Here is a 23,261-nt window from a genome sequence, read left to right on the forward strand (position 1 = left end):
CCTCCCCTTGCCCCTGGGCGGGGGGTGTGTGTGTGTATAAACAAACACGTTTTCTAACAACAAAAAGCCGGTTTGACCCCTGCCACCGGGGCAGGAGGGCGGCCCGGGGACGTCCCCCGTGCTGCCTCGCCCCCCGACCTGTTCCCACAGGGGCTCCCCCCGCCCCCCCCCGGCAGCAGCCATGTGTCTGCTCAAGTGCGATTAACACCCACTTGCCAAATCCACCCCCCTCCCGCCCCAGGCCATTTGGGGCACGCACGCGTCCGCGCCCCGTGTTTACACAGCGGCGCCTTCGCCCGGAGCTTTTTTTGTTGATGGCGCTGGCAAATGAGCCGGGGGAGGTGGGCTCCGCGGCGCCCAGCGCCCGCCGACGGCTATAAAAGCCTCCGGGGCCGGGGCCGGGGCTGTGACCGGCGGGGTGAGGCGAGGCGAGGCGAGGCGAGGCGAGCGGCCCGGCGGAGGATGGAGGGCGGCGGGACGGGGCGCGGCTGCCCCTGCCCGCCCTCGGCGGCGCTGCCCCCGCAGGGATACTCGCCCCTCTCTTCATCCTCCCCCTCCTCGCCCCGGTGCGGGGCGCGGCCCAGCCCGGCCCTTGCAGTCCTGCCCTCGCCCCCCGGCTCCGCGCCCTTCTGGAGGCCCTGGGTGCCCGCTCCGGGCGAGACGGGATGGCGGAGCGGCCCCGGCGCGGTGAGTGGAGCGCGGCGTGGAGCGGCATCGCCGTGGTAACGCGTGGGGGGCCCCGTCGGGGCGGGGGGGGGGGGGCTGCCTGGGGTGGGGCCCCTCGAGGGCGGGTACGGCGGCAGCGGGCTCATCTCTGCTTTCTCCTCCCCTCAGCCTCACGACCCCCGCGGGCTGGCGGGAGCCCCCCGAAAGCTGGCGCAGTACACCCACCCCGTCAGGTAAGCGGCTGTCCCGCCGCCCGTTCCCTGTTCTCTGGCCAGAGACAGGCTCCCCCGCCCCTTCTGGTCCCATCTGTGTATTTATGTGGGTATTGAAGTGCCTGCGGAGCGATTTAGCCACCTAAGTGCTTTCGAACTAACAGGTCCTTGGGCAAATGATTGCCAGCACTTGTGGATTTACCACGTCTTTGAGATGTTGACATGCTTCTGTGGTGTGGGACTTCGCCATGCTACACGGTTACTTGAGTTTTTCCTTTTCTTTGGGCGGAAAAGTTGGCTGAAGCATCTTGCTACTCATTCCTGTGCCCAGGATTAAAAAAACAAAAACGAAGGGAAGGGGGTTAGTTCTCGGCTGTCCTGCTGTGCAAACCTCTGGTGTCCTCCTGGTGCAAGGAAGCAGGTGCAGGCATGGGAAACTGTGGCAGGAGCAGAGGGTATGGACTAAGCCAGCTTTCTCAGCTTTCCTGAGAAAAATACTCATGTAACTGCTGCTTTAATGAAGGTAATGATAGTAGCGGCACTGTCAGCTCTGAAAATGAAATATGAAAATAACTACAGTTGAATCTATAGGAGAGTCTGTATTCAGAAGTACCAATAGGCATTGCAAGGCACAGGTAGTTCTTCCAGACAAGATGCAGCTTTCTTCCAAATCTAGCCTCTGATCCTTCAAATACTGATGCACAGACCCGGACTTCACTGTGGCTGTGCTATGAGCGAGTGCTGCAGGGAACATTGGGGATGGAGAGATGCTACAAAGCAAGTGTCAGTTACTTAGCGCTGCAAAGGAAGCAGCCTTCTGTTAAACAGTAGCCTAGAAAGCACTTCTGGTAATTGCTAGAAAACCATCTAGTTCTGTTTCTTAATGTATTTCTACTACAGTCGATCTGTAGTCTTAATTATGCTGTAATGAGCTCATATCTGAGCTCCGGGGACTTCTGTTGTTTCTTTCTTTCAGCTACTTCCAAACTGCAAGCAAAAGAGGATGCTAGCTGAAAAGGAACAGGAACTGTGGAGTATATTAATTGCAGTGTATTACCTCACTAGCTGATAGCGCATGCTAACCACGATATTATCAGCAATGTTTGTTAGTTTCTGGATAGAACACAACTACTTTACAATGTAGACCTATGGGGCATCTTCTGTAAGGAGCCTGTTAGATGATTCTTCTTGGAAAGACAGGTGAAATATCAAGGTCTGTTCCCCCTAGACCTTTGTCATTCCTTTCCCTGTGAGACTTGTCTCACGACAATGTAAATAACTACCTAGGTTGGGGGGACCTTCAGTAACAGAACTACTAATTTAATCCAAACATATTGGGGATCCTGTTTGACACCCATTGTATTCCCTAGGAATAGTTCCAGTGAGGGCAGTATTATTTAGATCAGATCTCCAGGTAATCCTGTTAATGAGGTACTGGAGTGGTAAGTTTCAGATGCAGTGGATCTTGGGCTTTAGAGGAGTTTTGCTGCAAAACTACCACTTGAAGTGCATCTTTATCTCTTCAGATGAAAATACAGAATCCAGATAATATTTTTTTTATTTAAATGTAGAAAGCAGTTCAGCAATTGAGCATGCAAGTAAAAACTCTGTAGGATGCTTAACAGAATTTCACAGCTGTTTCTTGTCTGTCAGCTGCCAAGTAGAATATGTAATAACAATAAGCAAACCTATTGTATACTTGTTTCAGACTATTTTGGCCCAAATCAAGGTGTTATGATTACTTATATCAGGAAGCTGAAGCACTTCTGAAAAACTTTCCAGTTCAAGCCACAATCTCCTTTTATGAAGACTCAGACAGTGAAGATGATGAAGGTGAACTGGAACAAGATTCAAGAACAGAATCGGATTGTTGATTGCAGGAAAGACCAACGCAACTTAAGACTTAATTTAAACTTAATATAAAAATGTATTATAGTATTTTTAAAGATAATTTATTTGTATGTAAGTTATTCTTAATAAAACTGAAATGTTTTGTAATTTTATCTAAGCCTTTTTCCTTTTTTCTATTCCTGTCCTCTTTTAGGCAGGGAAGGCATTGATTAGTATTTTTTTTTTTAATCTAAGGTTGTATATTTTGTAGACCATAACTTGGACGTCAGTTTTAGGAGCAGAAGACTGGTGCCTTGCTTTAAAGGGCTCTGTGGTTATGTGACTTCCTCAGAGTTTGTGGACACAACGAAGGCTTTTTCACTGTGGCTTAGTAGGCTCCCTGGGAAAGCATATCAAGGAAATACTTGGATTAAGTATTCTGATGTTGTGCCTTCTGTTACAGGGGAGTTTCAAACATGGAAGAGAAACAGTATAGCTCCTCTCCAGAAGATAAGGGTCCCAATTCTACTCTAGTTTTTGTTTTCAAATAAGGGGTTTGCCTTACACCACTCATGCACGACCTGTATTGTTATACATAAATACAGTATGAAACTTGCATTTTTTTGTAAAGTGGATGTGAAGAAATGAGGAAAAGGCCCATATGAGGTGTTTAGAATGTGAGTTTGTTTCTGATAAACAAAGCCAAGCTCAGTACCAATCATCACGCAGGCCAAAGCCCCTCAAGGGGCAAGAAGATTCAAAATTTTAATTCCAGTGCCTCTGACAGGCACAGCTTGTGTACGCGCCGGACCCTCTCCTCGCCCGAGGGCTCGTGTGTGTGGCTGCGGGCTGGCCTGGCTCGGCGTCCCACCGGCACCCCCGGGGCCCTCGCCCCGTCACGCCTTCTCCAGGTGGGCCTGACACGGCCCGGCGGGAAGGAGCCGGTCTCCGCACACAGCCGCACCGCTTCTTCAAACCCTGGGCAGCGGCAGCAGCAACACCGCCCCTTACAATAACCTTCCGGGCCGAGCACCGTACCTGCTGCTGCGGGACCGGGACGTAAAAACAACTTTGGGCTGAGACGCAACGCGGCGCTCCCTCCTCAACACCCACCGGCGCTGCCCCGCAGTGGGACGCCGCGGTCCCCAGAGGGGTGTCTAGTTCTGGGCGGTTTCCACCGAGACGCCCCGAAGAGCGGCGGCCGGGCCGCTGCAGCCATGGCCCCTCAACCCCGCCCGGTCCCGGTCCCCGCCCGCCCCCGCGCCTGCGCCCTGTGCCGGAGCGCTCCGCCCGCCCGCCCGGCGGGGCGCAGGCCGCGGCCCGCGCCGGCAGGATGCTGAACGTCCCGCCGCAGGCCTTCCCCGCGCCCGCCTCACAGCAGCGGGTGGCCGCGGGCAGCCGCGCCAAGGTAGGGACAGCTCGGTTGCCGCCGCCGCGGGGGTGGGCGGTCGATCGCGGCCGGCGCTGGGGCCTTCCCCGGCACCGCGGCCTGGGCGCCCTGTGGGCCGCTTGTGCTCCGGCCGCGGGGCCGCCGCTTAGGGTGGGGGTGCGGGTGCGAGTCGGGGCTCCGGTCCGGGGGGAGGTCAGCGGCTCTCCCGCTTCGTTTCGGCCGGCTGCGCGGCCTGGCCCCGCTCGGCGGAGCTGCTGTGGTTCGCCGGGCGCCCCCGGTTGGGGCCGGGGCAGGGTGGCCTCTGGTCCGGTTCCTCCGGAGGTCTCGTACTCCAGCAGCCGCCGAGGGGAGGCGGCGGCTGTGACAGGGCCCCCGGGCGAAGGGCTGGCCCGGCTGCCTCGCTGAAAACTCGTACTTCTGCTTTTAGAAGGCAGTGGTGGTAAGGGCTGCTTGCTCTGCCTTCCCAGGCTCGCGGGGTTCCTCCTGCGCAGAGGGGGTGTAGGCTTTTAGCCTGAAATTACGGCGCATAGCTTACCCTTCATGGGTCTCCATGTTTAGAGTGGCTTTGGGGCACTTGGTGACTGCAGACCTCCCTTGGAAAGCAAACTCGTACTTAGACTAAAGTAGCATCGAGTGGTGTGGGCCTATGTGCCCTTTTGTCTTCTCGCTTCTGGCTTTGCTGTGGTTTTGTAAGACCCGTGATTCTTTAACCCTGCTCCCTACTGTTAGTTTGATCAAAGGGGTTGCTAGTCTGTGGTGCTGTTGAAAAGATGCTAGAAACCCTGAAGATTTTGCCCTGCTTTTCAGGCAGGCCATGGTAGGCTAGAAGACTTTGGCCCCAGTTTTCTCTGGGTGAGATTTCCAGTTGCTGTAGAGTTGCAGAAAGTCTTTATGAATGCTGCTAAGGTGAAATTTCCTATTTTGTCCTACCTGGCCATGATTTTAAAATCTCTCTTTGTTGCTCATAGGTTTGCAGGCCATAACTCAAATGATGCTGACAGAAACTTTCTACCATCATGGGAGGACTTGGTATCTGCATTTTGCTTTGGGAAGAGTCATCTAAATTTTTGTTGATGTTCAGTAATTCCCTTGCATGGGTTACTACACAGGGAGCATCCTTAAGCAGCCTTACTGCTGAGCAGGGGTCCCAAATATCAATGAAGAAAACAGGTTGCGTTATTTCTTGTTTTGTCCAAGTCCTCCTTAGGAGCTTAAAAAATCATATTGAATGGCTCTTTCTTCCTCTAGAGTTAATGATGTTTGTGTACTTGTTATTTTTCAGGTACCTTTAAAACCAGGAAGGAGTCTTATGGATTGGATTAGACTAACTAAAAGTGGGAAGGACTTGACTGGTTTAAAAGGGAGGCTAATTGAAGTAACCGAAGATGAACTTGCTAAGCACAACAAAAAGGAGGACTGCTGGATATGCATAAGAGGTTGGTTGCTGTGTTGTTGCTTCTGCTTTTTTTTTTTTTGTCTAGCCCCTCTCTTTGTACTTAAAGAAGCAAATACAACAAAAGCCCCACCCCAAAACAAACTATGTGCTGTCTGTGATTATGCCAGGCGTAATCATGACGTAATAGGACACAACTTTGTTCAAGTTAGAGGTTTTATGTAACAGAGCTTTTCTTTGCTTTCAAGCCTTTCTTAAGAAGTCTTCCAGGTGGGCATATTTTATGCCTATTTTATGTTTGCATATGAAAATAACAAAAACGTTGTAAATGGTGCCTCAGACAACAACGGCTTAGCAAAAATAAGGTTTGAAAATGCTGATGTGTACTTACAGAATCACAGAGTGGTAGGGATTGGAAGGGACCTCTGGAAATCATCTTGTCCAACCTCCCTGCTTGAGCAGGCACACCTAGAGCAGGGGGCACAGGACTGTGTCCAGGCAGGTTTTGAATGTCTCCAGGGAAAGAGACTCCACAGCCTCTCTGGGCAGCCTGTGCCACTGCTCTGGCACCCTCACAGGAAAGAATTTTTATCTCATGTTTAGGTGGAACTTCCTGTGTTCCAACTTGTGCCCATTGCCCCTTGTCCTGTCGCTGGGCACCACTGAAATGAGTCCAGTCTTGGAGACTTGGACTTTCCAAGTCCTCAGTCTTGGGGAGTTTATTATCCTTAGCAGCTGGGTATTTTTAGGGGTTGCTTTAAAGCATCTAGAGACATAAATATTAAAAATGTTACTCAAATCTGTAGAATGGTCTTTCAGAAGTGTGTAAGCCCACATATTACTTCATAAAATTTAGTAATGCAAATGGTAGTTGCCACACAGAGCAGTTGTAATCTGTATCTAGTAAAGAAAGATCTGTGGTAACTGAGCCATTCTATTTATGTTGTTATTTTTATGAAATTTTAACTCAAAATTTGAAAGTATTATATGTTATAAGTTAACAATGTGTGAAAGGTGGGTTGGAGCAATAGCCTTGGCTAGAAGGGTATTTTCTGTGCTGAAGATGAAGTTCCTAGTTGCTTTACAGAAAGGAGTAAAATGTTTACCTCTAGTTTAATTATTTAGAGGCTAAAATACATGAATATTGAGTTAAATTTGTTATGAGGTAACAGCACTTACTACTAAGATAGATTAAGAAGATCAGAGTAGCTATTGTGACCTTTCTGTAGGAAGAGTGCTTCATGTTAGTGGTAAAAGTTAATTCCTTTATGAGGGTGACTGTTTTCGTTGGGCATTAAAGGGGATGACAGTGAAAGTAAGGGTAAAGTGTCATTCAGTACTAGCTTTTGAACAAAATAATAGGATTGTTAATGTTCTGTGTGCTGCTCTTGCACATACTAGCAAAACTATAGTGGGAAGGGAGCTGAAGAAGCCTTATTTATTGTGGAGGTCTGTTCTTTTTTTCCTCTCACAAAAAGGGGTACCTACTACTGCAGACAGAATCGCTGCTTAAAAACATTTCTGTTTTGTTTATAATCTCTCTTTCCCTCCCTTGATTGTGTCTCTCAGGTTGGTTTTTACAAGAACTTCACCGTGCTGCTTCTGTATATGTGTTCAAATTTTCCCATCTTATACTCTTCTCTGTTCTAGAACTACTGATGAAAAAATGAGCATAACTGAGAGTCCTGGTAGATTATCTGTAGTCCTGATATGTGGACAGGTAGTAAAATAACACCATTGTGGAAAGGCTAAATTAAATCTTTGTGTTGATAGTTCGACTAGCTCTATTTGAAAGAGCAGAAATTGATGAGAGAAATGTGAAGTAGAAGATTAGGAGCTAACTTTGTTCAGAGACCAGTATGGCGATCGTCAAAGAAAGCTGCCATATAGGCCATAAATATATAAAGTGGAATGTGAGAGGGGTTAAAAAAAGCGTGGGGGATATATATATGTGTGAGACTTCTTTTGCTCCTGCGAATTTGATGGTAAGTTGAACGTTTGGCTAATATTCAGGAGGTCCGAACTATGTAGGTATTTACTTATATTTTCTTGTGTGCAGTAATCAGTGCTGCACGCAAGATGGCATAGTGGGTACATCCATCAGAAGATCAGGTCGGTAAAATACGAAAAGGTTCTTCCTTTGTTGTCTGGGATGGTTGTTCTTACTAACTAGGATTGTCCCAAGTGTGTCTCCCCCTGGCCCAGTGCTGAATGCTTACATCTCCTTCTGAAGTAATTAATGTACACTTGTTAATGTGTTAAGAGTCTTACGAAAGCACTGGCACAGTTCAGCTTCTGGTAGCCTCCTGCTTTGATAATGATACATATCTTTCAATGTTCTGCTAAGTGGGCCTGCAATAGTTCTCTAAGCAGCAATGTGTTGGTAGTTAAATGTGTTTATAGCTGAATTCTCCAGGCTCTAATTACTCTGGTTGCGTAGCAACAATAATTAGACTTAATCATTTCAGACCTACGAAGAAGCATTGTTTTATCTCCCTGGAAATGCTAAGAATAGTACTCATGTAGAAAGTATGCTGAGCCCTTTTGCTGGGACAAATTTGGTACCAGGGTTGTACGCCTTTAACAAACATAGGCTATGTTTAGTTTTTTTATATTGCTGAATTTGAAGAATGGAAATTTTGTTGCTGACGCTAGCACTTTTTCCTTATGGGACACAGTTCATTTCTGTAGGCATTTTATTCTGTAGATGATGGGTGGTAGGGAAACAACTATGACAACACGTAGGAGTAACTTAATTGAAAGGGAGACTGAAAACAATTCTGTGTGCTAGCTGGCTTAATTTTATATTTCTGTTTAAGCCAGCCTCTGGTTCTTTTACATTGTGTTCAACTTCAAGAGTTTATTTTGTTAAAGTCTTAACCCTGCAGGTTTCTCCAGATGTTCACTGGGACAAGTGGTATGGCTTTCTAGGATTGGCCTCTCTATGTAATATGTCTTGTGCTCTATTGTGTAACTTAGGTTCAGTTTTTGGAAAGTTATACTGTTTGTTCTGATCATGTCTCTTCTTTGATGTTATGCTGTTTAATATGCACTAACCTTTCAGCTCATTTTGGAGACAGGAGTGGCTGTAGTGGTTGTAGAAATGCTGCTCAAGTTTCTTTATTCCATTTTCTGCAGGATTTGTATATAATGTCACACCATACATGGAATATCATCCCGGTGGTGAGGATGAGCTAATGAAAGCAGCAGGAAGTGATGGTACAGATCTCTTTGATCAGGTGAGAACAACTGGCAGTGAATTACGCTTGCTCAACAAAATGTATTTTGAAAAATGTGTGTGTTCTGATTATTTTTAGGACATTCCAGTGGGAATGGTGATTTGAACTTTTTCAGGTCTAAGGAAGGGCAATAGGTTGCTGCTCAGAATGGGACTTATGTGCTGAAAGAGACATGTAGTTTAAACTTTGCACCAAAAACAATAATGAAAATGTGACTTTATGTTGTCAGAATGATGCTTCAATTTGACCATTTTATTAATTCAGTTTTTTAGCAGAAATAGCAATGAAGCTAGCAACAACTTGGGGTACCACGTTCTAATAAATTAACTACAATGACTACCTGCTTTTGTTTGAGAGGCATTTTCTTCTCAGAACTTTCACTTTTTAAAAAATGCTTGTAGTATTCTTTTGTCTATTAATTTGGCTGATTCAAAATCCTTCGTTTCTTTCCTTTATCTATATAAGAGGAAACTACAACTTGTGGATGGGATTCTTTATCTCGCCTCCTTACTTGTCCAGTTTAAAGTTCTTATTTTTAAATCTCTACATACCATTGAAATTTGTCATGTAGCACTTTGTTTTCTGTTATCTTCTTGTGCTATTATCCTCGATGCCCTATCAGAATTAGCTTTTCTGCCATCTGTTTTCCTCTGCACGTTCTCCAGTTCTGGTCTGTAACGCAACTGCTTTTTCTTTACTTCGTCTGACGTTCTAAAATAGGTAATTTCCAAATAATTCAGTGATAGTAAGACAAAATCGAACAGAAATACACCAATTGGTAGAAGTTTGTGTCTAAACTACTATTATTTAGCTTTGTTTCCCTCATCTGTTCTCCCTTCACTTGTATCTAGACAAGACCATTTACCCTTGTGGTAAAGACAAGGTCTTTATTCTGTTAATTACATAGCATATGTCATAAAAATGCTCTTCTGAAATATTTTCTGTAGCTCAAGGTTATGATGTTCAGGTACTGTAAAACATAAAATGAATAAATTAAAATATTGTCACTTTTTAATGGGCCTATTTTTTCATTCAATTACATGCTATCTGTAATAGAAGTAAAAATAAGTAGTGAAAAATTCAATAGAGTTCTGTGTTTAAAAAAAAAATCTAAATGAATTACATTAGCCACTGTACAAAAATGAGCTTGTCTATTTCAGTGCATAGAATATTTCAGTGCATAGAATATTGTAGTAAGAATTACAAATTTTATGAAAACCAATTTTGTTAATATAGGTTCATCGTTGGGTCAATTATGAATCGATGCTGAAAGAATGTCTTGTTGGGAGAATGGCTGTCAAGCCTATCGCTGCTCCAAAAGGTGAGGGTTTTAAGAATGAAATTTTTGTTATGCTTCATTCCAAAGTTGTCTGGAAATTATGAGGAATCCTGATATTTACAAGGAGAGTCTATATTCCTTCTTAGAGGTGAAGGCTGTTGCAGATATTCAGCCTTTTTACAGTAGATACCTGAAGATGAAACTATTTTATGCATGAAGACTTTTATAAGTAATGTACCGCTACATTTGTTTTTTTTTAATCACCAGAAAACAGATGTGTGTGTGTTATGTGTGTATGTATAAAGAAATAAATATTCCCCTCCCGCCCTGAGATCCCTCTTTCTTTTTCTGATCCCAGGGGACAAACTGTCATAGGCAGCCCTCTCAGTATAATAAAATAAAAGTCAGTAAGAAGTAAAAGTATTTTCAGTCTGATGATTTCAGCACCAGACCTAGGTCTGGCAAGCTGCATATATATTGAGACATTTGAATACGCTTTATGGCCAGAACACTTTATTGGGTCCTTTAGTTTGAATTTACTTGGAGAAAATTTTGCTGATACAACAGATTCCCCTAAGCCAGGGCACAAGAAGTATAGTATCTTGTCTTAAAATGCTGGTGATGGTTTTCGGTGACTTTAATCTTTGATATTTGTTTTGGTTTGTAGACCAGAGCACAAATTTCCCATACCTAGGAAGCAACCACTATTACTGAATATTGACCCCTAGCAAAACTGCAGAGAAAATAGGAAAGAATTAATGTTTGCACCTGTTTTTCTCAAATTCTGTGGCATCCTTTAGTTCACAAATCCAGTCATATCTTGTAGCTCTTCAACTTCTGACGAGGTGCACTGCATACCTGCTAAGCGCTTAGATCACATCGCTAAACAGTTAGGTTGAGTTTGTTCTGTACGTGAAGGGGAATGGTACTTTACACCTCTGTGTTGCTAGGTCAGCTAATTGCAGTGTGGAGCTTTTAGGGTAAATGCTGCAAAGCGTGAAGAAACCCTGACAGTGTAACTGCTTCATGGAGTTAAGGTGTTACAGATAAGTTACTGCCAGCTGAGTTAGAAATGTAAAAGTAAACCTGACTTTTGCTGATTTCGTTAATCCAACTTTCCTGCAACTGGAATTCCTGTCGCAGCCAGTCAGTAAAAAACAAACCTGTCTTTTACCCTGCCAGCTATGACAGTTCATTTCTGCTGTTTGCTTTTTCTTCTGCTTTCCCCTGTAGTAGGACTGCTCTATCCGTTTTGCTATAGTAAAATTTGCAGGATAAATGTTGCCAGCTGTGTGAAAAAATGGTTCTGTTGCATGAGTCTCTTTTGGCCGTTTCAGGCTTGAAAAAAATGTAACTTTGTTAATTAAGAATAAAACAGATTAGACTGGATTGCTGAAATTATTAATTGTAAAATTCTGCAAGTTTACTTTGATTCCTGGTAGGCTAAGTATCCTCTTTTGAATAGTAAATTATCAAAAACGTGATTGACTGACTTCACTGTCAGCCAGTAATTCTTGTCTTGTGTCCTTCCAGAAGACCGTATTCAGCAAAGTTTGCATTTGAAAATTGAAGAATGAAGTACAGAGCTAAGATGCATGTTTTTGAATATAGGATTAAATAGGCCCATAAGTACAGAGGAAACAGTCCTTCAAATGATTGTATAAATTGCTTTCTTTTTGTGGCAGAGGGTTAGTGTTTGGCACTAGGGCGTGCATCAGTACTTGCTGTTTGGTACAGTCTCAATACAGTGCAAGTAAGGCAGGTGTAGGTTTGTTGGGGCACTGCTGGAATATTTCTGGTTGTTTAGCTTAGTTTTGTTTCCTGTATTCTGGTGTGGGTTTTGTGGTTTGGTTTTTGGGTGTTGTTTTGGTTTGGATTTTTTTTTTTTGAAGGTTGTACAATTATTTGCTCACTGTACTGTTTAAGGAAGCTGAAGCTTGTCCAAGCTCCAGGGTTTTTCCTTTTTTTAAGTAAGTAGAGTCTTTTTGCAGATGCCGATGATAATGTTTTAATAACTTGTCTTTTGGAAATGCTGCTTGATGGTATGGTAGTGACTAATAAGAATTCCTGATGTGTCCCATCTGTGATGTAACAGAGCAGTGGAGCTGTGCACTGACATGTGTAGTGTTTGTACTTGCTGAGAAGGCTAGTGCAGCAACTACAGCAGTACCCAGGCATGTAGGAGATTATTTCAGTATCTCCCTCAGCAAACCTGTACAGCATTAAACTGCTTGCCTTCCTTTCAAGGTACTCAGCTGTAAACTTTAGCATGGACATTAGTTTGCTGTCTGGTATCTTTTAATACGGCTAATGTTTGTGATGTAACATAGGGACATATAATAAAATGTGTCTTTCAGTAGTAACATAACTTGGGAGTCAAAATGCATATTGTGTTATTGTTAATTCAGTGAGATCAGGCTGAGCGCTGTGGTGTCATCCAAGGAAGAGAGGTAGGGCTGTGTCTTGGAAATGTCTCAAATTGTCCTAAAAATTGCAATGCCAGTTTTGGTACAGTGTGTTAAAATGCAGTGAAATGAGAGTAGACTTTTGTACGCAAAAAATTACCTTTAATCAGAAACGAATTTTTGTGAATGACTTGCCTATCCTGGCAGAAGGCTTGCAGTGGAGTATAACAGAATACACAGGCAAATACAGTCTCAATTAAAATTTTGGGTAAACTGTCCCATTCATCTTGTGAAGTGTTATGTTTTTACCTTATAGTGGCACATTGCGAAAGCCTCTGATAAAGGCAATTCTTGGTCAGCTCTGAAGTAATTTTGCAGTACTGTACGCTTGGTGCTTTGTTCCAGGAGCCCTTCCTTCACTTCTCTCACAGTGGCATTCTTCTTCTAACGCTGGCTGCTGTGGTGCAGAGCACTGGGAGGGATTCAGAAGAAAAAGGGAGAAATGTTCATGATTTGGCTTTCATAAAGGGGAGCAGGAAGAACACATTGTTTCCTCCCACTTCCCCAAACCTGGCTCCCATAAAAGAGAATATAAAATGGGCCTTCATATTGGGACATTCTGAGATATGCAATGTAGAGAAGGCAGATTGGGGCTTGTGTACATCCAGAGGACTAGCTTCCCCACAGATTTGCTATGAGCAGAAGGATACGTAGCTGAGAGGTGCAGTGCCTTTCCCCTTGAGTTGAGTCTCCTTCCCTGGAGACATTCAAAACCCGCCTGGTCGCGTTCCTGTGCCCCCTGCTCTAGGTGTGCCTGCTCAAGCAGGCGGGTTGGACAAGATGATCTCCAGAGGTCCCTTCCAACCCCTACCATTCTGCGATCCTGTGACATATGCATTAACATTGTGTAATTCAACTGCTTGGTCTTTATCTTTTTTTTTTCTGCTGGTATTTTTTTGTTTGTTTGGAGTAGTTGTAGCATACTGTAGATTTAATGAAAAACTCAGAAAACAACTTGTCAAAAAAACCCATTTGGCAGAAGGAGCTTATAGGAGGATTTTCCTGGGTTCTGCCAAGGATTTGGTTTAGATTACCAAGGGTTGGGTTGGTCAGATTCAGTGTCTACTCTGTGTTGTCATGAGACAAGTGTCATCAAAAGTCTGACAGATTTAGTGAGCTTCTTAGCTACAAAGCTTATCATTGCACAAGATAAATCTGTGATGTTTGTTTTGAAGTGCTAGTTCTTGCATTTCCTACCCTTTAGTGCTGTGCAACTTTGGTATTTTTAAGAGTGTTTCTTTAATTATACATAATCTTTTGGAATGGCAATCAGCGCTGTATTTATTTGTGACTTCGTGATATCTGAAGTGTCCTGGTCAATCTGTTAATGTTTTGGAAGGTTTATTTGGAGATCCTTACTTTAGCTTAATTCTTTAGCATGGTGTGTGCAAGTACTCTGCCGTAACTTCTTACTGTCCTGCTCGTTGTTTTTTCTTAATACTTGTAGAGATTTCTTCTACTCTATCTGAAGAGAAGAAACAGCTAAATGGTAAGTATTCTTCTGGAGCGAGGTTGGGGAGTAAGTCTTAAACTTATTTGAATATTACTGAATGAGCAGTGTTTATTCATACTTCTGTCTCTCTTTATATTTTAATCTGATGCTGAGGCTCTAGTGATCTGTGGAAATTACAGAAGGCAAAATCCTAATCTTAGGTATGGTGAATTCAAATTCAGTGTTTGAAAGTATTCCAGGACTGCAGTAGAGTACTATAGATTAGAGAGGTATAAGATGGACAAGCTTTCAGCTCAAGTCAGACAATATAGGTCACAAACTATGGTGTGCTATGAAATCTGTGGCTACAAAATTGCCAGGCTTTTTGATTCTTCTCTGTATCAGAAAAGCTAGGTGGCCATGGGCCTGCAGTAGCAGAGAAAAAACACAATCTTGGGGAACACTTAAAATTAAGAGGTCTCTACTAAAACCTGGAAGGTCATCACTGGGAAACGAGTTGAAATGGAGGGGATTGAGCTGATCACAGCATGACAGAACTACTTGAGATCTAACTGTGAGAATGACTGTAGCTCTAAGAGAAGCAAGTACAGTCTTACGAATGTATCAGGAGGTTGACAGTAGAGATTGTAGAGACAGAGGTTATCCTTGTAGAAATGAGAAAGCATTCAGGCCTCCACTGAGCCCTTCCTTGAGTGTAGCTTTGGTTGCTAGTGATCAAGAACTAGGCATTTGATTTTGATGCTTTTAGGTAAACATTACAGACTGGTTAGTATAAGAGGCTTCCTAAAAGAACATGGCTTACGAAGTACATCAAATGAGGTGTGAATTGGGTGTGTTGGTGGAGCAAATAAGATGAACATTTGTGAAGGGAAGTAATACAATTTGAACTCAAGGCTGACCTGTTGGCATGAAAGGGGATGGGTGCAAATAGGTCATGGAAAAAGTCTAGACTGAAACTTTGGAAAAGAGGTCTAGAGTGTACAAATTTTGGAGTGGCAGAAACTTCGGGGTGTCTTAAGATGAAGTCGGAGAAGTGATCAGGGTGGTGTCCTAGCAAGTCCAGGCACAGTGAGAAGATAACTTGTCCATGCTTTCTGTGGTGAATTTGAGTTCCCATTTGTTTCCTTCTTTCTCAGGCTGTCGTCCTTGCCCTCCCTTAATGTTATGTAAATGTAGTGTTTGACTTCTAAAGGGCAGTTTACCTTTTAGTATGCACAAACATTGAACTACACAAAAAGTTATACATCCTATAAAAGCAAGCAAGACTGATTTTATTTGTTCCTGTTTTGCTCTATAGCCTTATGTTATGCTAAACTTTGACAGGATCTGCTGCCTGACTTGTTCTTTTTTTTATTTTTCTTCAGCTGGAACCTGTTAATCTTACTTGGAAGGACAGGGAGAATTAGAAAACAAACTCTGCTTTACTCTGTCAGAATGATATTGCTAGCAGCTAGTAACCATTAAATACATCATAAATATCTTTTATTCAAGTAGAGGACTATTTTTAACCATCTATTTCAACGTTCTTTTCCTCTTGGTTATTTTGGTTCATTAATTCCTTACTTTTTGTGCTTGTCTAGTTGTCCAGAGCTTTCCTGTGCCTCTTTCATGTTCACAGTGGATTGGGTAAGGAGGAATAGGTGATACTACCTTTCTCTTCCTTCTTGCTTCCCCTCCTGCTCCTAGCAGTAACTTTTCTTGTCCAGATTATGTGACTTGTCAGGAGATATTGGAAATTATTCTAATGGTAGTTTCCAATGAAATTGCCAAAATACTGATGCTTGCTTGTTGTATTCAGTTTACCTGTTTGGCAAGACTTTTTCCAAAATAGGAGAGGTCAGTTCCTGAGGCTACCTCACATGAGGCTTTTCATATTCAGTTGTTGCATCCTGGTGCTTAGCTCTTGTAAATTTAAGTCAAAATGAGTCTACAAATAGGCATCTCTGTCTGAAAGCAGGCAAGATAAGCCTATGGCATGGGCTCTGATTTGTTGGAAGTTGTTGGCACTACTTAAGACATATTTGTCTTATCAATCTAAAATGTTTAAATAATGGTTGTATTCAGAGTGTGCTCAGATCAATCAACTTAAATGTATCCTTGATTTTTGTGAACATCAATTGTGGCTAATGTTAGGAGCAATTAAAGTTGACGATTTCAGAACATATTGCTAATGATAACAATCAGCGGGAGTGTAGCCTAATGTGCTCTTCAACATCTGTTCATACTTGAGTTTCAAACAAAAGACATCAAAGTTTCAAAATGCTGCCATTACCAAAGCATGCCTGAAAGCATCATATCTGTTTGAGAACAAATAAGACATATTTTAAAAATTATCTTTTCAGCCTTGTGTTTTTGAGCTAACCTGTATTTCTCTTTCACCCAAACTATTATGATGATGATTTTTGTAATATTAATAGACAAACAAATGACTTGGGCAGTTCCACCGTCTGAAAACAAGATGGTGTTTGAGTATATGCACATCAGACCTTGAAGAGACTTATGGTGTGGAAAACGGTGATGGGAGGAGAGTTTGAGCTAGAATTTCAAGTACAGAAAACTAAATCTTGAGGTTCAACCAGCTGGAATTCTTTAGTGTAAGTAATGTAAGTGTTCCTATTTTTCTTAGTAGTATTTGGAGTTTACAAATACATGTCAAGCTTATTCTAGGTCTTCTAAGAACAAAGAAAACAATAGGTAAAGAAAGCTTTCAGAGCATCCTAAAATAGTTTAGGTTGGAAGGAACATCTGGAGCTTGTTCGGTCCAATCTCCTGCTCAAAGCAGGGTGAACTTTGATACTAAATCAGGTAGCTCTTGAGCAGCCCCACCCTCATGGGAAGGGAAGAGATGCGGTATTTTGGTTTTTCTTTCGTTGTTTTGTGGTTGGTTTTTTTTTTTTTCCCTCTCCCCCATATACATAACCAGAATTTTCAGTGCTGCTTCTCTACTGCCTCTTGTCCTTCTGCCATGCCCCTCTGAGAAAAGTCTATCTTCCCTATACTTCCTTCTCTTCCACCCCCTTCTCTTTAGGTGGTTGCAAGACTTTAGTTGGATTTCCCCCTTAGCCTTTTCTTCTGCAGGCTGAACAAACAGTTCCCTCAGCCTCCTTTTCATATATCCTGTGCTCCAGCTGCTGACCGTCTTGGCGGCCTTTCCCTGGACTTGATCTGATATATCAATGCCTGTCCTGCATTGGGGAGCCAAAACTGGACACTACTCCGGATTGGTCTCACAAACGGTGAACAGAGAGGAAGAATCACTTCCCTTGAACTGATTGCTATGCTCTTGCCTGGGATAAAGTTGGCCTTTATCACCACAAGGATGCAGTACCTGCCCAAGTTAGGCTTCTCTCCGAACTCCCTGGAAGGTTTTCTGCAAAGCTCTTTTCTACCTAGCCAGGCCCAAACTTGTTTTGTTGCATCAGATTTCCCGTCCGTCCCTCCGTCATCCCCCACCCCATGTGCAAAATTTTGTATTTGCTTCTAGGTGTCATGGAGCTTTTGTCAGCCCATTTCTTCAGTCCGTCTGGGACCCTTTGAATGGTAGCCATAACCTTTTGTGTTTCAGCTGCTTCCTATGATTTGTTATTGCTCACATACTTCCTGGCAGTGGGACAGTGTGTGCCCTTCAGGTTGCTAACGATGGTAATGAACAGTATCGATATTCCCTGTTCCCTAGGGAACACCAGCTGTAACTAGCCACCAGTTGTACTTTGTACTGTTGATCACACCTTTTGTGACTAATTTTCTATCCAGATTGTAATTCACCCATTAAACTCAGCTCTCTCCAATGTGGCTGTGAGGATAATGTGAGAAACTCTTTATCACTAACCTTGCCACCCCATGGGATTCTGCAGAGCAGTTCCTGGAACAAGCTGAAGTTTGTTTTCATGAGATAGAGCTGTAATTCTGCTGTTCATTCTGGTCACCTTAAACTCCTTCATTTCATGCTTGCCATCAGCTTTTGGCTTCACTGCCAGCTTTTCTTTATTTATGACCACCATGACCAATAGAGCACTTTTCTTAATTGGTTCACTGATCACCTGAATCATTGTCTTTTGACTGCAGTGTGACTTCTAGTTTTCACATAGCATCTTACAGTATCCCAGAATAATTAATAAATAACTTGGTTTGCCAGAATGTTCTGTTTTATTGTGGCTGTTCATATGGTTTTTTTGTATGGCTATGAATTCCTCTTATCCATGGAGGCCAACCTAAGCATATGATACATGCCCCCAAGAAAGGCTTAGCCTTTGAGAAGGCTTTTATCATGAGGTGATTGGTTTTCTTTTGCAGTGTTCTGCCTGCTCTGCCGTTTAGCTTCCTTGGCAGCTGCAGATGGTGTGTACTTAGGGGTAGTTAAGGATCAAAGAATAAGTAATTCCATCGAGCTTTAATTGCTTTGGGTTAATTCCCCCATCTGGATGATCAAATAGTTTTGACAGATCGGATTAGACCAGAGTGGCCCTTTTTGTTTTTATCTACTTCCTACATGGTGGAGCCACTCAATTACTGTGTTTGAGCTTGTAGTCAAACTAGAAAATTTACTGGCATTTAGATGATAACCATATAGGTAACTGAGAATTCATACATTATTTTACACATAACCATTTCAGGTTTGCCTTTGAATAAGCTTGAAACCAACACTTACCAACTGTTATCTTAGACCTCTGCCTAACCATTGTCCAGGAAAATTCCTGCTGTTCATGTGGTGTTACAAATCATACTATATTTTTGTCTGTGCAGCTGTTTCCATCATGATTCTATATACCTTCTTTGTGTTAAAACTAATGAAGGATTGCAGTTGCTTTTATCTGTGATCTCTACTCAAGTTTTTGCCAAATATGCTCAGTTTCTATTAGTCAATAGATTAGTACAGTTAATGTTTTCAAAGACTGACCGAGTGTTGCCTCCCAGCAAAGGCTTTTTCAGACTGTTTCATGTTGTTTAATAATGAAAGTGAGTAGCTGAATTCTGTGAAAATTCCTAGCAAATTGCAAAGTAGAGAGATTAAGGCTGATATCTTTGCTTAACTGACTGATGTGAAATTTTACTTGTGAATTAGGTTAAACTAGACTTGTTCATCTGATTTGTATAAACAAATAGTTCTGTTAAAGGAAATTCATTCAGATAACCTTTTTTCCATGCTTCACTATCACAAAATATGAAAGCACAAGCTAGTAACTGATGAAACTGAGACCAAGCTACATGTACCAGAAGGGCTGCACGCACAGGTTCTGTGGTATATGGAACTCAAAATTTCTGAAGTAGAACTTCATGTTCTAGGAGCCTGCTCTCCAAAACGAAGTGCTGAATAAAAACAAAATTTAGAAAGTACGCAGATACTTCTGGCTGCCTGTGGAAATAAAGCCACTAAATATTGTGGAGGGGCATTTAGAACATTCAATTTAAAAAACGCAAACCATCTCTGCTTATGATTTCTATTAAGCAAGCATCACAGCAGATATTTTAATGACTCTCTGCTCTTTGTAGGTATGCTTCCTGAGAAGAAAGTACTGGGTGCTTCTGCTAAAGGTTTAACTCCAAGGTAAACCTGTGTCTTTTATTGTCTGTTGAACATTGTTTAATAGTTTTGTGTAGTTCCTCGTAATGCAGGCACCTTCTTCTGTGGTTAGTTCTTGATGTTTCAGCTAAACAAGTATATATGTCATTACCATCCTCTTATATGTAGAAAAGTTGAGGTTCAGGTTTAAACAACTTGCCAAAGGTCATATAGACTGTATAGGCAGATGATGATGCAAGGTTCTTTGCTTACTCTGTTGGTTTCTAACACTTGCACTGCCTTGCAGCCACACAAATGTATGGCTTACATTTACAGGCTCCTCAGCCTTGCTTCTTGAGAAAACTGCTGGGAAGTGATTCCAACTGGGCTGATTAATTTTGACTTTAGTTAATTTGTCTATGAATGTATGAGTTGTCATGCCTTAGAAAAGCACTTAATTTCAAGCTGGAATATATTAAGATTTGATAGCAGTATTCAAGTTTCTACAATATGCAAAGCAGGCTCTAAAACCCCACTGACATGCCTGCTGTTGTCACTGAGGTATCATTTTACTCTCTGAAACTTAGTCACCAAGGTTCAGTTTCTCACTTTGCATGAAAATCTCCTGTGTATGTGTAATTGCTGGATTAGTTACGTGCAGTCATATAAAATACTGTGGCTTGTGAATGACTGGAACATGGCTTATCTTCTGGAGTGCTCCCCAAACCTTGCTGCCTTTCTTCCTGTGTGTGTGTGGCATGTTCTGCTGTGTGACTGGAAGGTGTGCAGCCTAGAACATGTTGGCTGTCAGGAGTGTCTGCTGGAGAGGGCATCTTCCCTCTCTGCCTTCTTTTCTGGTCCAGGAGTCCAAACAGTAGATGGAAGTGGTTAGGACACTGCAGAAGGCCATAGTACTGTAGATGCAAGGGGTTGACATTGTTGTGGGGACCGAGTTGACTTTAATTGGGCAGGATTGCAACCCAGCTGGAAGTCAAGGGAGGACTATAGATATCTGTGGTGGAGAGCCAGGCGGGAGATTGTCAGATGTACGGTCCCCATAAAAACAGGTAGAGAAAGAAATAGCTTTTCTGGGGTTCGTGGGTAAGTTCCTTCTTGGCAAGTGTGAGGCCATACAAACAGCACTTGAAGGGTTTCTGTTTCTTACCTTACTCTGGAATTATTACAAGGTTTGCACAGCTCAGGAACATAGGGATGTAAGATCTTGATTTGGGGAGACCAAGGGAACTGTCAAGGATTTTAATCATCTTGTTAGGAAGGTTCATATGCTGCAAAGAGGATGCATGCACTTTTGAAGTAAAACATATGCCATATAATTTTAGCTACAGCATGCTGACTATCATGATGCATAATTAGACTGGTCTTATTTTAATAGTCTTTTCAAAATTATTGGCTCTGGACTTATCTCTTCAAAAAATGGTAAATAATGTATTTGGCTTGTAAATTAATGAAAGAAGCTCTGCTTGAACACTGCTAATTAAATACATTTTGGTATGCCCAAAGAAAGTGTATATATTTTTTTTCACTGTGTTTTTTGTTTTACAGTTATGACTGGTTCCAAACGGATAGTTTGATCACCGTTGTCATATATACTAAGCAGAAGGTAACTACATTTTATGAAAGGGAGAATTACAAGATCCAGTTGTGATCCGACTTAAATTCTGGGAGAACTTTATTAAAATGTGTTGGTTTTTTTTTTCCTTGCCTATGAAAGGATGTGAATGCAGAGCTGGTGATAGTTGACTGTCAAGACAAACAATTAAGGGGGGAGATCATCATGGATGACCACTCGTATCTTGTAGAAGTTGGTAGGTGCTGTAATTTTGTAGTTGAAAATACTGAATTTTCAGTCTACTTCATTAAAACCCTCTTATCATATGCATCAAATGCATCTCATATGCATTTATCTCATATACCAATTAATGTTTTATTCCTGCTGCATTAGAGATGAGTACTTTAAAGTACCTTGATGTAAAAGTATTACATTATCAACTTTACATCTTCATTTGTTTAGTATGTACTTAATCTTTTACACATGCAGTAAAGTGTAGTAAGAAATAGATGTAAAAGTCACGTAAAGTTTTTCTTTGAATATGTTTTTGGTGATTATTAAAATGCCCTTACTCAAAAAGGGCAAGTGGAATGATTTAGCTAAATGCAGATTGGTAGCTTTACGTAAGTCATTGTTAAAAGCAATGGGGAAAATTATGCCTTTCTTAAGGTTATGTATTAGGCCTGCAGAAGTCACTGGGACGGATACGATGCATGAGTGAAATTTCAGGGGCAGATAAAGATGCATTGGGTTCTAGGCTTATTAGTTCACTCAGTATTTCTAGCCCTAAACTGTACATACATATGACGACTACAATGTAGTTTTGTTTTTGCTTAAAATAGAGTTTGTTTCTCTTTATTTCAGACTTGGATCATGCAGTTCAAGAAGACTTGGCTGGTAAGTTCCTTCTCTTGCAGCACTTCTGTATCTCTTCTAATATCAGAACATGGAACTTGCAATTTATTTTTCTGACTCATCAGATACTTTTAATTTTGCTTACCACAAGGTTGTGATACAATCAATCAAATCAAATCATTACACTGACAATTGTTTTTTTTTAAAATTGTGGCATTTGGGCCTGTGAAAGTGACACGTTGATGGTGCTCTGATCCCTTTGAGTATGACTGAATGTCAAAAGAATTAGAATTTAGCTCTGTTGTGTGTTTGTAAACTGTTCGTTGCTTAGACTGGGATTTCCCTGGATTTAATTATTCATTCAAACGCTCCAGAAACAAAAGGAAGAAGTAAATAGCGGTAGTTACCAACTTCCAGTAAATGAGGACTCTGAGTTCGAGGATTCTTTTTGACCAGATGGGCTGTGAAGCTTTTCACAATGTATTTAGTAAATAAGATACATTAATTATGCACATTAAGATACTGCTTGTTGTTTTAAATGCATTGTAAAACATTATAAAGAGATAGCTGGAAGTACATTTACTTTGATATTGTAATTTAACAGATTAATTCTGTGTGTCTTGAGAAATGACTAATCCTTCTAAAATTTCATTATAATGGAAGAGTAAAATTTTTTTTTTTTTACAAAATGTAACTGACCATAACAGCATGAAACCTTTTCTCTTCCAGTGAATATTGCTGAAAAAGTTGGGAAAGTAGAGATTATCTTAAAGAAAAAGGATAACATTCATTGGAAAATGCTGGGAAGGCCCTTGGAGAGTCATAATACATTAATCAAGCGCACGGGCAGAGGTAAATGGTTTCATGACCATATTACTGGTTGTTCTAAGACTTTTTGTAACATGTTAGATATATTTGGTTTCTCCCAGGATTTTCTTTTCCTGTGGTCACACTTAATTTCTTTCGAAATGTTCTCTGGTCTTGTTGAAAGCTGTTCAAGAATTCTGCTTGAAAGGGTTCAGCTTAGAAGTGCTTTTTTGCTTTGCTTTGTTCATTTGTTTTGACCTGCAGTAGAACTGGAGGCCTTCCAGTAGTAGGGGAAGGTGAAGACTGCTTGAGTGTTGTTGCGTCTCATGGCTACCTGTGTGCTTCATATCCCTTGTGACCATATGAAAACCTCAGTAGACCCCAAGGAGTGCATAGCCTTGTGTCAGTCATTATAGGGGTAACTGTAGTGAAGGAACAAAACTCTCCACTTCCAACTGTTACTATACTGTAGTAACATCTTTCCATGCTGTAATGTTGTTCCAGCACACTGTATCTTTGTGACTTGAGGTATGATTCAATAAGGCACTTAAAGCTATGTGTAGGTATCAAAGCCAGCTCCCAATAAACTGATTTGTCTGCAA

General features: G+C 42.0%; 2 protein-coding genes across 7 annotated transcripts in view; both read left to right on the plus strand.

Annotated features, from left to right (window-relative positions):
• The first annotated feature begins 327 nt into the window (after positions 1–327).
• Positions 328–2,862, plus strand: RIPPLY2 (ripply transcriptional repressor 2). Its single transcript, XM_075087205.1, is given in 5 exon segments — positions 328–344; positions 346–406; positions 439–687; positions 835–899; positions 2,587–2,862. Coding segments are annotated over 5 exon segments (558 nt in total). The 3' UTR covers positions 2,753–2,862.
• A 5-nt stretch (positions 2,863–2,867) lies between these two features.
• The window catches only part of CYB5R4 (cytochrome b5 reductase 4), a 44,505-nt gene continuing 24,111 nt past the window's right edge, over positions 2,868–23,261 (plus strand). For 5 of the 6 annotated variants that reach the window (XR_012659569.1, XM_075087199.1, XM_075087202.1 and 2 more), the window contains exons 1-10: positions 2,868–4,116; positions 5,381–5,534; positions 8,630–8,730; positions 9,967–10,051; positions 13,922–13,963; positions 19,418–19,472; positions 20,991–21,048; positions 21,160–21,253; positions 21,862–21,894; positions 22,582–22,704. Coding sequence is in view for 5 of the 6 variants with exons in the window: in XM_075087199.1 (XP_074943300.1) it covers positions 4,042–4,116; positions 5,381–5,534; positions 8,630–8,730; positions 9,967–10,051; positions 13,922–13,963; positions 19,418–19,472; positions 20,991–21,048; positions 21,160–21,253; positions 21,862–21,894; positions 22,582–22,704 (820 nt within the window). In the remaining variant the exon portion in view is untranslated. The remainder of the gene's footprint in view (positions 4,117–5,380; positions 5,535–8,629; positions 8,731–9,966; positions 10,052–13,921; positions 13,964–19,417; positions 19,473–20,990; positions 21,049–21,159; positions 21,254–21,861; positions 21,895–22,581; positions 22,705–23,261) is intronic. The other variant, XM_075087200.1, reaches the window with a different exon arrangement.

The sequence above is a fragment of the Phalacrocorax aristotelis genome, chromosome 3, assembly GCF_949628215.1.
Source record: "Phalacrocorax aristotelis chromosome 3, bGulAri2.1, whole genome shotgun sequence".
NCBI lineage: Eukaryota > Metazoa > Chordata > Aves > Suliformes > Phalacrocoracidae > Phalacrocorax > Phalacrocorax aristotelis.